Source organism: Candoia aspera, chromosome 6 (assembly GCF_035149785.1).
Source record: "Candoia aspera isolate rCanAsp1 chromosome 6, rCanAsp1.hap2, whole genome shotgun sequence".
Classification (NCBI taxonomy): Eukaryota; Metazoa; Chordata; class Lepidosauria; order Squamata; family Boidae; genus Candoia; species Candoia aspera.
In genome coordinates this window covers 22,914,277-22,930,948 of record NC_086158.1, presented here as the reverse complement: position 1 = coordinate 22,930,948, position 16,672 = coordinate 22,914,277, and the positions used below count along the sequence as shown (strand labels likewise).

Below are 16,672 nucleotides of genomic sequence, written 5' to 3'. Positions count from 1 at the left end.
ATCTACAAAGTGTTCTTGTGAACAATATGGAAGTGGTTTCCATTGCCTTGTTCTGGGATGGTTTTTTAACCTTCCAGGTTTAGCCTACAGTTCTGGGGTTTCCTGGTGGTGGCTTCCCATCCAAGTATTAGGAAGTTCCAACATTACCTTGTTTTTTAAGATCAAGCCTTTTTGACTAAGTGCCATGGTTGAAATGAAGCAAGTTCTACCCCTTGCAGAAATGGCTTGGGTTCTTTTTTGTAAAAAAACAAATTAATAAAACCAGTTGGAAATGGTTTAGCAACTGACCAGAAACAAGCTTGCTTTAAAAAAAAAAAAGGGGGGGGGTCAGTTTCTTGTGACAGAGTCCAGTTGTGCAGATTTTGCAGAGCCCTACTTGAACAGTAAATGCAATCTCTGAATGCAAAGTGTTATTTCTCATTTGCGGGGGTGGGTGAGGGGAGGGATATGTCTCCCAGGAACTACCGTTTATTGGAGGGGATAATTAGCAAGGAACCACAAAACACACTGAAGCCTTCTTTACTGATAGTAGCCTTGCATACTGTAATTGGACTTTGAGATTCCACCAGGCACAGATCTGTCCCGAGCAAGAAGAGAGGGCAACTGTCTTCCTTCCTCATAAGCTTCCCAGAAGTGGATTGGCTGAATCTGGTATGATCATGACAAGGATTTTTTTTAAAAAATCATTTATTTACTGCATTTTTGTTAAGGAGCCATGGCATTTTATTATTTTAGAATGCTAAAAATATTGCAGAACTTCAGTTCTATCAAGCAGTTCATGGTCTTTTCAGGAGTGGATGCACAAACTCTTGCGTTCAGACTTTTCCACCCCATTTTTTTCAGGCATGAGGACTAAAATTAAGCTTGTATTTTGGTGCAGACTTGGTCCACCAAGACTTGTCCACCTTCTGGATGATGTACTGATTTTTAAAGCGAGCCTCAATTTTTGTCCATGTGAAGGAGGGGTTAGGAGAACTTATTCCGGTTATCCTAATTTTCAAAGCAGTTATTGAAAGAATTGTGTCATGAACGTGCTGGTCTACTGGTTTTTTTAGGGGGGGGGCTCTGGTTGAACAAGCTATCTTATTCTTTTCTGGGTAAGCAGCATCATGAAAGAGCAGAAGAAAAGTAAGAAATAACAGGCAGAAGAGATGAAGGATGTGAGGCAAGAAGAAATAAAATGAAATATAACTAAATCTGGCTTGTACCAATAACATATACTATACAGTACCTCTCTGTACCTTTCTAGCCTTGCAAAACTTGTTTGGTTCCAACATGTCTGCACACTCCTTCATATATTGCCTTTTGTTCTTTAAACTTTTCACTTCTTTCTTTTTGAGGATCTCAACTCCATTCCCCCGTAACTTGCTCAAGCTTCTCCTTCCTCTCAGGGTCACCTTTCCTTCAAATACTTGTTTCACGGTTTGATCTTTAGTCATCCTCTCTATATGGCCAACCCCACCCTAATGAACTTCTTTTGTACTGATCATTCACTTTAGTATTCATTCAACACCCATGTGAAAAGAAATGGAACACTGATTGCTACACTGTATTGCAAACTAATATATTGACTCCTTAAAATACAATGCCAGCTTTGTCAGAAGCTTTTATTGTCCTTGTTTCCCTCCCTCTGCAACTCCCAGTGAACACTCAAATGCCACAGACTACATCTAAGATGTAGGGGTGCTACTTGCCATTTTAAATAGCAAATTTGCTAATAGCAGGTGCCCTCTTCAGCACAGGTCCACTGCAAAGGTGGGATGGGGAGTGTTTTAACAACATGTCAGTCTTGTTTGATTGATTGATTATGTGCCATCAAGTAATTTTTGACTCCTAGTGACCACATAGTTAGATTTTCTTTGTAACAGTCTGTCCTAACCTGGCCTGTCAGGTCTTCCAATGGTGCACTCATCACCGTTGTAACTGAACCCATCCACCTTGCTGCTGGTCATTGTCTTCTCTTTCCTTCCACCTTTCCCAGCATTACAGCCTCCTCCAGAGAGCTGGGTCTTTGCATAATGTTTCCAAAGTAAGATAATTTGAGACTGGTCATTTGTGCCTCGAGTGAGAACTCTGGGTTGATTTGTTCGATGAGCCACTGGTTTGTTTTCATGGCTGCTCATGCTATTCTCAGGAGTTTTCTCCAGCACCAAAATTCGAAAGCACCATACTCGCCATATCCTGCTTTTTCAGAGTTCAACTTTCACTTCCTTAGAGTATCACAAGGAATACCATTGCTTGCACAATTCTGATCTTTGTAGGTATAGACACATCACAACATTTGAATATATTTTCCAAGGATTTCTTGACTGTTCTACCAAGTGCTTGTCTGTGGCATATTTCTTGACATCTTGTTCCTTTACTGTTGATGGTTGATCCTAAAAGGCAGAAGCTATCCACCACTTTGATATCTTCATTGTTGGTTCTAAGGCTGGTGGTTCTACCTGTTGTCATTAGTTTGGTCTTCTTTAACTTTACTCCCATTTTTTCACTGTGTTCCTTGACTTTTATTACTAGAGCTTGCAGATAGTTTTCATTTTCAGCTATCAGGGTAGAGTCATCAGCATAGTGCTGCTTATTGATGTTTCTTCCTCCAATTTTAAAGCCACACTCTTCTTCCAATCCAGCTTCCCTTAATATATATTCACCATAAATACCTCAAATGCAGTCTGTCCTAGAGGCTTTAAAGAGAGTTGATGAATTTTAGCACAATTTGTGCATGCCTTCTTCTGCAAAGCAAGCTGAATTCAACCCTTCCTTCTTTGACTAGAGACTGAATTAGAGGTGCTGTATGCCTTTTAGTCCATTAAGAACAGAATGTGGTTGCTGTGACAAATCTGATAAGTTTATCAGATGTTTCTAATTGTTATTTTCCTTAGAGCTCATGATGGGAACTTCTGCTACTTCACTCCTCAGTTCACCAATAAAGAATCTTCCAAATCTACTTCTCTCTCCCCCTTCCATTAACAATAACTGGAAAACCCTCTCATAGTCCACAAAATCAGGAGTACAATTAGACTATGAACTGTGCATCTTTAGCAATTTTTAAATCTTGTTTTCTTCTCCCAGGGAATTTTTAAACTAGGGGGTGGACCCTGTGTTCCAAAGGATCCATGCAATAAATTGGGTACATGACCCCATGCTCAGGTAGTTGCCATTCAGTGCATCTGGAAGGCATAGGAAGTTGCAAAAAAAAAAAGTGCTCTAGGGCAATACAGAATTTGAATATTGAATTTCTAAATCACAGTGAAGTTTCAGATGCATACGTACATAGCCATCTGCCTAATCTCTTTTCACGTAAGCAAGCATATGCGAAACAGAGAAAAGGAGTGTGAAATAATTAAAAGAAATTAGACATGATTAGAAAAAATAAAAGTAAATATAGCTAAATCTAGTTTACATCATCATTTGCTATACCTCTCCATACCTTTCTATTCTTGTAACTCATCCTTACTTCTACCACGTTCATATTCTGCTTCATACCTTGCCATTCAGATTGTGTTTTTTACATTGTAGGCAAAGTAAGAACATGTGTTTATGAAACTAGTGAATCAATCCAGCAAAAGCAGTTTTACCTGTATGTTGCTGATGTACCTCCTTGGCCCACAGTGTAGTACTGACATAGCTTTGGAAGCCATTAGCTCTTTGTGACTAGTTGCCTACAGCTGTCCCTGAGTTAAGGTCCGTAGCTGTAGCTTGATATGTACTCTTTTACAAGATTGTTGTAGAATGGAGATGGGGATCCGTCTTCTAAAGATGTATGCAAATACTTTTCAGGCAAATAGGATATTCATGGTGAGTCTGGAAGATTGGAACAGATAAATGTGCCTCTAAAATGCTATCCATCTGGTAGGTAAGGTCCTCTAAGAAGGGACACCTGGGCCTGAAATGTTACCATCGTTTTTCATAAAGGGAAAAAATGGTCAAGCCATTTGACTTTTTTTTTCCATGCCTTCCTATGGTTGGTTGAAAGCACAAAACTTTAGATTCTCCAAAATTAAGTTTTGAATGAAAACTGAAGCAGGTGGTTTCCAAAGCAGCCCCAGTCAAGCCAGCTTATTTCAAACTATTGAAGCAGTGTCCAAAATGAATCCTATGGTTGGGGATATCTGTACTGGAAACTCCTCCATAAATTTTCCTGCAAACCCACAAAATGATTGCCCACATTAAAAAGAATTGTAAGTAAGCTCCCAGGAGTACTGTGCAAACTATGATATTATGAGGAATAGCAATTTTTAAAAGTCCTCCTTTGCCTCTAAGGATTTGGAGCATAAATTGTAAGAGTACAATATAAACTGCAGCAGTTCCCTTGGAATGTGCAGGCAATCAATATGCATCATGGTCATAAATGCAGTTGTCAGATTGAATTCTTGAATATTTCATTCAAAATGCTACGAGTTAGTAAAATATGTTGTATTTGGGTATTTCTCCATCTAAATTGACTGCCAGCAAATGGGACAATGAAATCTTGTTGTGCTCTCTGTTCTTAATATTCCAGGCTTCAAAATGACAGCATTTCGTATTGAAACTAAAATAGATGTAATGTTATAAAAATAAAGTCTAATAGTGGGGCAAAATCTATCCAATAGAGTGGTACTTTTCTGTATTTGTTAATAAATTCTTAGAGAAGTGTTTTCATAAGAACACTAGAAAGTGGCCTGACTATGGAGTTTAGAAATGTGATTTTTTTCCCCTCCTGCTCTTCCCTCAAGGATGCCTTTCCCACCCTAGTTAATATCCCAACAAATCACCTACAAAGCAGGCTAGTCTGACAGGTAGACTCGGGATAATGTGATTTGGATTAGCCTTATGTGTAAACCCAGTAATTATATTTTAAGTAGTGGCTTAAGTGTCCATGTTGTACGTGAAACAGGCCAGAATGGTCCACCCCATGGCTTTGTGCAAAGTAGGTATCTGGCCAGTGAATAGACCTTGGGTTAATGAGGAAGAGGAGAAAGGACCATGGATCTGTAACTTCTCATAACAAAACCATTTATCTTGAACCTGGAGGAGGGTATATAATTATGAAGTTGGAAAGGGCTATTTGGACCATCAACTCTCTGCTCGGTGCAAAAATGCAGTGCAGTGGCTGTCTTTTGCCCTGATTCTACTTTGCAATGAAATGACACCATAAAATATCCTATTATATTCCACTTGCTGGAGTTGGAGGCAGCAGAACATCCATACCTGATTCCTGTCTAATAACCAAAGAGAGAAGCAATTACACCTATCAGAAGAATTTCCATAGCAATGTTGGACAAGGGGAGACCAACACAACCAAGAGTGGAAAGTACACAAGAGCTGTACTTAGTCTTGGATAGTTCTGTCCAAAGAGACATTTCTGGAGACCCCCAGCTTGTGGAATCTGCTCTACAGAAAGGAACACTGTTTTGTTCATTTGTTTAATTTAAAAATATCTCCACCTGTTGTGCAGTGCACTTGCAGGCAGTGTACAACATTTTAAATAATTTAAATGTAATAAAATATGTGGTGATATAAAACATAAAGCATGTAGAATAATAGATCAATAGCCAGAAGTAGTTCAACAATATGTCATACTATCTTAAATGCCAGAATGAAGTAAAACATTTCACAAACACTTAAATTGTTGCAAACTTGGTACATGCTTTATTTCTAGGAAGGAGGCATTTAAAAGAATGGCCATTGTTGTATGATATCAACCAAGTAGTATCCATAGTTAAACTGCATACTTATAGCAGCCCAGTAGCAAATCAGCGGCCCATGCAAATATATATGAGAGTGGCTAAACTCACACAAAGCAAACTTGACCTGGCATTATACATGCATAAGGAGAAAATTTCACTCCATAGAGTATGTTATATTGTTCTGGGATTCATTCCAGTTTTGGTGAAGAGGGGGTAGTCTTTAAATGTCTGTATTTATGATCAGAAATTAACCAAAGAAGGCATATTAAATTCTACACAGTCTTGGTTTTGAATGATGATGATGGTGCTGGTGGTTGTATCATTTATTGGAGCCTAAGTTCTATTCCTTGTTTTCAGTAGCTGAAATTATCAGAGATGGGCTGCAAAAATGCAGACCTCCACTAGATGGCAACAAAGAGTTAGAAAAACTCTACCTTTTTATTGAGATGATGCCTCAAGTGGTCATCTGGAAGTTTTCAACCCAGGTCTGATAGTCCTACAGTATCTCTCTGTTTTGTTTGTTCTTGCTTCTGGATCAAATTAAGGAAGATAAATATGTAAGAGTAGATAATAGGTGTATTATTAAAATATAAATCACTGCACTGGGGGAATGGAGCAGGAAAGGACTGAAGATTTTTGTGGAAGATTTATATGTCTGTATATAAACCATTAGAACATCCTAGTTAATAACATCCTTCTTGCACATCTATTTGACGAGAAACTAGAAGTAAATTGAAGCTCCAGGGGATGGAATGTTGAGAGTTGATTGTGGGATTGGAGAATAATGGGAAGCCTATTGTTAGTTATTTCCATGCACTTAAGAACTAGTTTACTTGGGCTTATAGTCCCAGAAGGCAGCAGTTAGAAAAGTAGTACTGCTGGTATAGCTTTCTTTCCGTTTCTGAACAAATGGAGGAACTGAACCTTTTGTTGTCTTCTCCTTCAGAGGTCAGGAGTTTTTAGTAGACTTGAATGCCCTGACGCTTTACGATACAACTGAGTTTGACCGATTGAGGAGACTGTCTACACCTGTCTGCGCAAGTACTGACTCCAACTACTATACAGTCTGGAAATATTTCTGCAGGGATCACTTTGGCTGGAGAGAATATTCCGAGGTAATTTCCCCACCATTGGGGAACATACTGGGTTTGGTTGTGGAAGTCTGTTTTGAAATCACCCCTTAGGCAGGAAGCCTTCCCTAGCTGGGTTTCTGCAACATGTTTAACCAGGTCAGCTAAAGACCTAATGGCTGTGTTTGTACTACATGATAGGCTTAGTTAGGCTTAACTTGAATTCTTTTTTGTGGCTTAGTGAATTGTGCAAACTCAGCCTGTTTGGTTGGACTTAAGGGATTTGAGTGCTTGCTGTCTGGAAACCAGTAATTTTCTTAATATGGAAATAAGGGGATATGCTCAAAGGATTTACATACATATGCATTATATTCATTTATTCAACTGCTTCCATGTATGGAGAAAGGGAGCCAAAAGTTGAACAGGCTGTTTCAAATTTACAAGGATGCACAACATGTGGCAGTCCAGATGTTAGAGAAATATACCTCCCAGCATCCAGAGGAAGTATGGCCCATCGTGAGAGATGCTTGAGGTTATAATTCAGTATCAAGGGCTATAAGTGGTCTACCTGGTCTTCTCTTGTTGGTTTGTTTTCCATGCCTTCCTTTTAGTTCTCCACTTGCCTCTTGCATGTCTCTCTGCCTTTCTTTTCCTTCTTGAAGAACATCAATGCAGTTAATAACTTTAGATACTGAACTTACTGTTCTGGGATGGGGAGTGCTTAGATTTCAGTGGTTTAGATCCAGATGACTATGACTACATTAAGACCTGCTGATTTGAGGTTGATTTAAGTAGGTCTGTCCTAGCTATGAGTTGGTCTGATCCCACCCCATTATGTATTCCCTTTCTATTAAAATTAGCTTGGCTGTGTTTGAAAGGGGGCGGGAGGTCTTGTTCACCCTGATGAGCAAGGATATCTATAGGATAAAAAGAAGTGGAAAATGAAGTAGATCATGTGGGTTACTTTTCTGATTTAAAACAGCCTGTAGTACGGTTGATAGAAGAAGCCAACTGCCGAGGGCTGGCAGAGGTCCGATTTGTTACATGGCACAATCGTTACATCTTGAACATTAAAGACGGCTTCCAGCAAAACGCATGTGTTCGAAGAGAAATCAAGAAGCGACCTCTCTTCCGCTCCTGTGTGATTCTCATGCCGTTTTTGCAGTAAGTACTGGAACTTTTCCTGTATCTCTTGGGGTCTTCAGTAATAACCATGGAGGGGGGGGTGGCAGCGGTGTACAGTATAAGTTGATTGTGCAGCTTTAATAGATTTTTTTGGCTTAGCCATAGCGTTAGCCAGCTCTTTGTCTATGCAAAACATTGTATTACTCCCTCCTGGTGCTTGCATACCACTAAGAGCTGTTAACAGCAACTAAAACCAACAGTGAACAAACAGACAAACAATCCATCCCTCCATCAAACACATGCAAACACAAACTCAACATAACAGAAACAGACAGTAGCTTTGTTAGATGCAGTTCTAACAGTGTAGTCCTTGTTTAATGTTCACTCGTTCAGTGACTGTTCAAAGTTACAATGGCACTGAATGAAGGGTACTTAGGACCAGTCCTCAAAGTTGTGGCTGTTGCAGCGTCCCTGTGGTCACGTGATTGCAATTTGGGCGCTTGGCAACCAGCTTGCAATTATGACATCACACGGTCAGGTGATCGCCATTTGCAACCTTCCCTGCCAGCTTCAAACAAGCAAAGGCAATTGGGAGACCAGCAGGAGGTCACAAATGGGGATCATGTGACACACATCTTTCACTTATGCTAAGTGCAACAAACTGTAGCTTGAACATAACTTTTTATAAGGGTGGAATTGCACTAGCTTTATGGGACTTGCTTTTGCTAAATTGGCAAAAGTACACAGCCACGAATGCTTAAAAAAAACTTGTAGAAGTTAATTTTAACAGAAAAGAACATTATTTGAGGACGCTTTTTCCTGCAAGGAAGTTACTTTCCATTTTCAAATCACTTTCTAGTTTCCATTTGCAATAATTTCTGCTGATTCTAAAGTTTATCTTCTGTTTTGCTGAGAACAAGGTAGGTTGGACTGCTTAACAATTCAAAGTAGGAGTGAGCAACCTGTGGTCCTGCAGATATTCATTACTGGAAACATAAAAATCCATCTTTTGGCAAAATTGCTATAACATACTCTTTCATTGGAATTGGGTCCTCATTCTTTGGATGGATTTGCTTATAAGACTACTAGCTGGATCCAGGGCAAAATTGCACTCAAGTCCTATTTAAATTGTTTTGAAAAACGATTCATATTGAGCGTGAACCACCCTGACTTTAAAAGGACCAAAATGGAATTGACCTAGTCTGGATCTAGCTCTTTCTGAGTGCATTATTTCCTTTGTAAAAGCTAATTAATAGATATTTGGAATTGCCTTAGTTCAGCACATAGACTGTTTATAGCACTACTGAGAGCATCTGATTTAAAATACATGGAATAAAAATAGTTTCATTGTTGGTGTCTGCCATTGACCATCCAACCAAAGAGAAAATGTGGATATTTTTAAAGAGCAAATTGCTGATCTTCCAACGAGCATCAATTAGTTCTGATGGGGGATTTTAATTGCTGCAGCATTTGCCGGGAGGCAAACTCTGCCAAGCCCTCTACTTCCAGGAAATTCCTGACCCTTCTCTTGTCTAGGAGACAAGAGGGATTAACCATTCTTGATTTGATCCTAACAAATAGGGAAGACTTAATAGAGAATGTGAATTTGAGCAAAAGTGACCATGTAATGCTGAAATTCCATTTAGGATGGGACGCTAAGTAGAATGTAATTAAAGGTGCAAATTTTAATGTACCCTGATCAGAACAAGGACTAATATGATTACATGACAGGAAAGCAATGGGGTAAAGGAGTGCAAGATGAGTAGGAATGGGAATTCCTAAAAATAACTAAAAACTCAGTTGGGAATAATTATGACAACTACAGTGGAAGAAAACAATATGGTTATACAAAACGTTTAGTGAAAATCTGAAAAGAAAACCTGTTTGTTGGGGTGTGCTTGTGCACATGCTGTATAAAGGGGGTGGAAAGAAGTACAAGTCACCAAGGACAAGAATGTGCAAGTAGCCCAGATTTGTAGAGATGGGGTCAGGATAATTAAAATTCAGGTGTAAAGTTACCTTAGGAAACATCTTAAGAACAACAAAAAGAGTTTCTTTAGATGTCTTCCAAATAAAAGAAATATGCATCCCACCAAACAATTATGAAAACCTGGTTGAAGGATATCAGCTTGAGCTTGACAGAAAGGTAAGTGAGAGTAGGTACTGACCTCAAATAAGTCAGTATTTTCTGGTACTGCATTCTAGGGTATTGAAGTAACTTGATGATAGTCTAGCCAAAACTCCAGAAAACTTGGAGAATGGATAGACTTCCAGATAACACAAAACTGGGAAAGCCAAATATTTTTCCTTCTTGCAGCATGAGAAAAGGAGGGATTCAGGGACTAGACTATCAGTCAGTCTGAGATTGCTATCTGGGAAGATTCCAGAATAGAACATAAAAGAGAATGATCTGTAAGCACCTTGAAAATTATGCAGATTGTTAAGAATTCAGCATGGATTTCTCAAGAACAAGTCTTGCCAGACAAATCTTATTTTCTGATTGGGTAATTTTCTTAGTTCGTTGGGGGAAAGCTGAGGAGATAATATATCTTGACTTCAGCAAAACATCTGACAAAGTATTCATGACATACGGATTAGCAAGGATGGGGTGGATGGTATATTTATTAATTGGATCCATAGCTTGACTTGGAAGCAATACCCAAAAGATGATCATCAGTGGTTCTTCATCAAACTGGTGTGCTTCATGGTTTAGTTTAAGACACAATACTCTTAGGTGTTTTCATTAATAACTTGGATGAAGAGATAATGCCTATCAAAGTTGAAATGACAGAAAACTGAACAGAACAACCACCATATTAGGAAACTAAAAAGTTCAGTAAAAGGTTAACATGTTAGAGCAGTGTTTCTTAAACCTTTTGCTCTCAGGACCCCTTCCCAACTTTTAAACATAATGGAGGACCCCAAAAGAGCTTTTGTTTGTATGGATTATATTTATCAATATCTACCATATTAAGAATTAAAATTGACACATTCGTTGAATATTTATTGAATCATGTAAAAGGAATGATATAAAACCCATTAGATATTAATGAATAAATAAAATATTTTTTCATGAAAAATCCCTTTAACAAATAAAAAATAATAATGAGAAGAGTGACATTGTTTTAAATTTTTGCAAATAACTTCAATATCTGGCAAATCATTTTTATTTCACGGACCCCTGAAAGGGTCTTGGGGGGCCCCAGGGGTCCTCGAACCACACTTTAAGAAACACTGGGTTAGAGAAATGGACTGAAAATAATAGGCTGAAGCTGAAAGGTGCAACGTTCTTGACAGAAAGAAATGAAATGTGCAGGTTTACAGTGGGGGTTACTTGACTTCCAAATGTCTTATTGATTCCTTTTCTTCCCTTTCCCAATTCCTCCTTGCACTAGGACCCTTAGTGGCAGCCTGGCAGTGCCAATGACAGAGTCCATCCCATCACAGGCTTTATCCCCAAGTGCTGTTACCTCTCCCAGTTTCTATCCAGAGACATGGATTAGCATGGACCCAGCTCAGGACTTTATCCAAGTGCCTGTTTCAAAGGAAGACAAAAGCTACAGAACCATTTATAATCTGTTTCATAAGACTGTGCCTGAGACCAAATATAAAATCTTGAAAATACTGCGAGTTCAAAACCAGTTTTTGTGGGAGAAATACAAAAGGTGAGTTAACATCAGATAAATATTTCCCTGTTACTTTGTTAGTGGGGCAAGAATAGTGAAAGCATCTTTTACTGCTAGTGCCTTCAGCAAATCTTGCTCCTCAAAATGGGCAGTTACTGCACCATGTTATATACTATTGGCCTGGAAGTCTGTGGGGAGCTTGTCCTTAGAAACACAGACAAGAACTTCACCTAAATTGGAGTGAGGCAAACTGCAGGCAACAGCTGTCTGTTAGGAAATACCAGGAATGGCTTTCCCTGCCGTTGTCATGCACAGATCGTTCTGAGGGAGTGCAGCCTAGACAGAAAAAGTGCCCCCTGCTTTGCTCAAAGCCACCCTCTGAACTAAAACCTTCATCTCTTTTTCATCCTATGAAAGAGGCCTTTTGTTGAAGCACCAGCCTTCATTATGATCAGCTGTTTTGTTTGGCTGGACTGAATTTGAATAGAGCTTCCTGACTTCTCTAGTTTTGTTAAGTTAGCACCACGTTTTGGCTTCTGACCCAAACTGAGAGAAGCAGGAATCCCAGTGATAGATCCCACAGATAGAGCTACAAAATCAAACGTTTGTTTGTTTGTTATTTTCTGGAATGTCACCTCCATATATAGTACTGTTTGCTGATAGAAAAAATACCATCTCGGAAGGGGGAAAGATTCCAAGCTTTCAAAGATTCCAAAAATAAAATAGAGTAAGAAAGTATATTGTTAATGTTGTGGTATAGCCAAGTATTCTAGCCTCCAACTTTCCCTCTGAAATGGTACAGACTAGCAATTTATAGTTGTGTTTTCTAAATCTTAGTCACATTTGATTATAAACCAAGTATTTACAGGATATTAATGTTCCCCTTAAAAAGAGCAGAGAGGCAATTTGGTAGACCCAGGAGAGGAGTTTTGCAATGCTGCTATTCCTGCATTTTATAATTAGCCCCTATATTTCCAGGGCCTTTCCCCAGCTTCATTTAACCATGGTATACACGTGGCCTGGCAACGTTTTTCTTTCTGCCATGTCCCAGTGATGCCTCTGTCTCATTCCCAGCCTACGAGTAAGACAGGTTTACACCATCCTTAGCTGTACCAATGTGAAAGTAGTGTTTTCCCCCTTAAACTGGTAGTATGCACAGAAGTTGTCAGGCGTGTAAAGTCTTATGCTTCATTGCCCATTAAGTGAGCCCACGCTTCTCCAACCCAAGGCAGCCTTGTCTGGTGCCATTTTGCCTCCCTAAAGGGTTGTGCTATGTCAGGGGTCTATTGAAACTGTGCAATAGTGCTAGACCTCTCAGCCAGATGCTGTATACGTGCTGTGGTCCCTTCTGAGGAAGAAATCGTGCTGTTTTGAGATTTAGCTCCCTTAACTTTCTTTAGGTCAGGTGATCGCAGAATGGGGTATAGAACGAGAAGCCCAGGAAAAAGCTTAGAGATGGCAAATACAATCAAGTAATCTTTCTTGTTGCAGGACTACGATTGGTGGATGATTCTTGCTGGTAGATGTCATGCCATAGAGGAAACTGCAGGAATCAACCAATTTCTTTGATTTTTCACACACTGTGTGTGCAAAAATCAGGCAGCACTATTTGGCAGCAAGTCAGAACAGGAACAAAGGAGGCAGAATGAGCATTGGCAATGGGGGCAAATGCTAAGGATAGCTAAATAGCACCAGTTCAGCAATGGGGAAAGCGAGCCACGCAGTCCTTTAGGCACTGAACCTGATGGCAAATCAAAGAGGGAGATTTGGAGGTTGTTCTAGGTAAATGCATGCCACTCAAGCTCCAGTGTCTACAGAGTCTCTTCCTCTTGTTAAGTTCCATCAGGCAGACTTAACATTTAGGAATTTGAAAAGAGATACCTACATATGTGTCTATATTTCATTTCCAGGAAAAAGGAATACATGTCTAAAAAAATGACTGGGTTAGACAAGATAATGAATGAAAGACATTTGTTCCATGGGACCTCCCAGGATGTGGTGGATGGTATCTGCAAGCATAACTTTGACCCTCGAGTATGTGGGAAACACGCCACCATGTTTGGGCAAGGCAGCTACTTTGCTCGAAAAGCCAGCTACTCCCATAATTTCTCCAAGCGGTCACCCAAAGGGATCCACTACATGTTCTTAGCAAAAGTACTGACTGGAAAGTACACAGTTGGGAACCACACCATGAGAAGGCCTCCGCCTGTGAACCCTTCCAGCATCACCAGCGATCTGTATGATTCTTGTGTGGACAACTACTTTGAACCACAGATCTTTGTCCTTTTTAATGATGACCAGAGCTATCCTTATTTTGTTATCCAGTATGAAGAAGTTAGTAACACTGTCATGATCTGAGAGAGAGATTCAAATTTCCCATTGATAAATTATTGTTGTTAATAGACTTTAATCTGCTGTTTGTAGAATGGTCATCTTTGTTGGGGAGGAGAATCCGGTCCTGGAAATTTTAATAAAGGTATTGAGGAACAGGGAGGGAAAAAATAACCATTTTTTTAAAAAAGGAAAAATCCTGAAAAGACCAATTGTGCAATTGTAAATATTTTCCATTGTTTATAGTTGAGAAGAAAAAAAAACTGTGCCTTTTGTTATAAACACTATTTATGTTAGTAAATTTAATGTTTTAAAAACTTACTAAGGTGACCCAGTGTTATCTTGAACATTTGTAATTTGTCTGGCTTGAATGCTTGCTGTTCTGCAGTTGTCAGAACTTCTGGCTTGAATGCTTGCTGGTCTGCAGTTGTCAGAACTTCTTACCTGTCCTCCCTCTTGGGCTTTTACAGGTACTTGATATCCTACTGTGAAATGCTTCATCTACTGACTTTCAACTCTGAATTATATCTGGAGGGCCAGTGTGGATACACCACAGCCCTGCACTTGTACAAGTCTCTGCTGGCAACACGCCCTAGTGCCATATATTATCTGCTTTGGTAAAGGGAACAAGGTTGGGGATTCAGTTCCTTCTACAGAAAAGGTAGTGGTGATAGCAGGAAGGGAAAGCCAACTGGTTCATATGAAATCCTTCATTCTCCCATACCCAATCACTTTCCCTTGTTTGACAATTTGGGGAAGAAGGCAATGGCAAACCACTTCTGAAACCTTGCCAAGGAAACTGTAGGGACTTGTCCAGGCAGTTTCTGAGGACACAATTGAACAGATTAAAAAACCAGAAAACATGATTGAGGCGAAGGAAAGTTCCCAGTTTGGCTTAAGCTCCAAATTCAGCCAATTCATTTCATTTGGAAGCTGATGCCCTTGTGTGTTTTAATTAAAAAAAAAAGACTTTTTGTTCCCATTTTCCGTTCTTCCCCAATATTTTATCAAGCTGCTCTTCCTGTGTTATCTAGAATGTTACATGCTTTTCACAATGGAAGAAGATAGCTGCACTGTAGACACCAACACCTCTCCCTTGCCTACTTGGGTAATGCATTTCCAGCTGTGCCCTAAATTATCAGGATTGCCCTCCCAGCAATTGTAATGTTTCATGGATTAATCCCATTTCTTTGGCATGCATGTGTTGAAGCATAACTTTATCAAAGATAATGCATTGAAAAGGGGTCTGCAAGAGAAAGGGCTGCCTTCCAGAAAGATACGTGTTTGATTATATCTCAGATAGTTTGGTACAGAAGGCTGAAGCATATCTGCAAACTGAAGTACAGAAATTTCATTCTTGGAACTCAAGGCAGGTCATGGACCTTTGACATGAAGACCTCTATTTCTCTGCTCCTGCAAGACAAGCACTTCCAGTTGCTCATACCATGCACGAGTAGAAGTGGCTTCCCACAGTAATGGGTAAATCTCTAGGATCCAACAGAAATTAATAGAATTTTAATAGGAACATTGTTGGAGACAATTCTTCACCTCACAATCCTCTGCTTCTACCACCTTTTATCTCTTAAGGGGTCAATAGGAGCAGCCCAAAAGGCGTATTACAGTGATTAGTAAGCTAACATGCCACAAGAAATTTAGAAAAATTTAGGGAGAGCAAGGAAATATCCCTCCCTTCTGCAACTGTCTTGAGCTGTGGAACAACTTTTAGCCAGAACAGAAGAGCTCCCTTGCATAGTTGATCTCCAGTAACTTGTAACTTCAAAAGAACCACATGTTGCATAACCCAAATTGGGTAGTTAGCTTATGGGTCAGTGTGTCATGGAAATTGGGTCAAAAAGAAATGTGATGAGGTTATTCCTAGTTAAATCCATGGAACGAACAAACCCAGGGTCATTCTGCCTTCTCAAGAAAGTTAGCCTTGGGGTCAAGAAGCCCACAAAAGCATTCTGAGAGGCTCCTGGTAAGTCCATGTGACTTTACTTTTTCTCTTAGATTCCTTAAATGAATAAGGGAAAATCTCAAAAACTTCAAAGGGCCAGCATTTGGCAACAGCTGTATTTTTAAAGAATGTCTCTGGGTCTTCTATAGATCCAGTAGTTTGTAGTCAGAAATAGCCCACTACAGTAAATCACTGCAGGTTGCAGCCCAGTGCTGTTGGAAGTTGACCCTTGAGAGAAAGAAGACAAAGGTAAATTAGGTGCTAGAAAACACCAGGGGGTGAGTAGGTAGAATAATTTGATAAAAAAGGATTTTGTGATAGCCACCACTTTGAGATTAGACAACCACCCCTCAAACAGCCATTTTGACAATGACTAGCTTGCTGTCAAAATTCCAACATTTGACACATTATCTTCTAACATGGTGGCCTTCGCTACATCTTGTGCAATTAAATTCCATAGTTAATATTCATCATTCTGGCCATTCCCAACTTTTAGATTCGTTGGATCACTGTGGCAGGTCATAGTATTTTAAGAGCAAGAGAAAAAAAAGTACCTGCTATATTAAACAGCACCAAACGTCATGCTTGTTTTATGAGATGGTACATGCACACTTTTGTACTGGAGCTGCTTATTTCTTCCCACTTCAGCTCTTAAACTCACGGTGAGCATTACGGTATTCATCGTCGTTAGGGAAACAGTGCATGAATATCACTTTATTTTTTATCCCTTGATAATTCCTGTATGGAATTCTTTTCTTACATAGCTGCTGCATACCATATCAATTTTTTCATCATTTTCCAAAAGGAAAATAATATATATGTGAGAATGCTTCTAAAATGAAGAGCAAGCCAGCTGCCAGTCATACGTCAATGTAGCACAGTCTTCACTTCTGCTCT

General features: G+C 39.5%; 1 protein-coding gene across 2 annotated transcripts in view; it reads left to right on the top strand.

Moving 5' to 3' along the window:
- TIPARP (TCDD inducible poly(ADP-ribose) polymerase) overlaps window positions 1-14,165 on the top strand; it is a 32,299-nt gene extending 18,134 nt beyond the window's left edge. For both annotated transcript variants that reach the window (XM_063306521.1, XM_063306522.1), the window contains exons 3-6: window positions 6,613-6,781; window positions 7,719-7,900; window positions 11,257-11,526; window positions 13,398-14,165. In XM_063306521.1, the coding sequence (XP_063162591.1) occupies window positions 6,613-6,781; window positions 7,719-7,900; window positions 11,257-11,526; window positions 13,398-13,845 (1,069 nt within the window). In that variant the 3' untranslated portion in view covers window positions 13,846-14,165. The remainder of the gene's footprint in view (window positions 1-6,612; window positions 6,782-7,718; window positions 7,901-11,256; window positions 11,527-13,397) is intronic.
- Window positions 14,166-16,672: the final 2,507 nt, after the last annotated feature.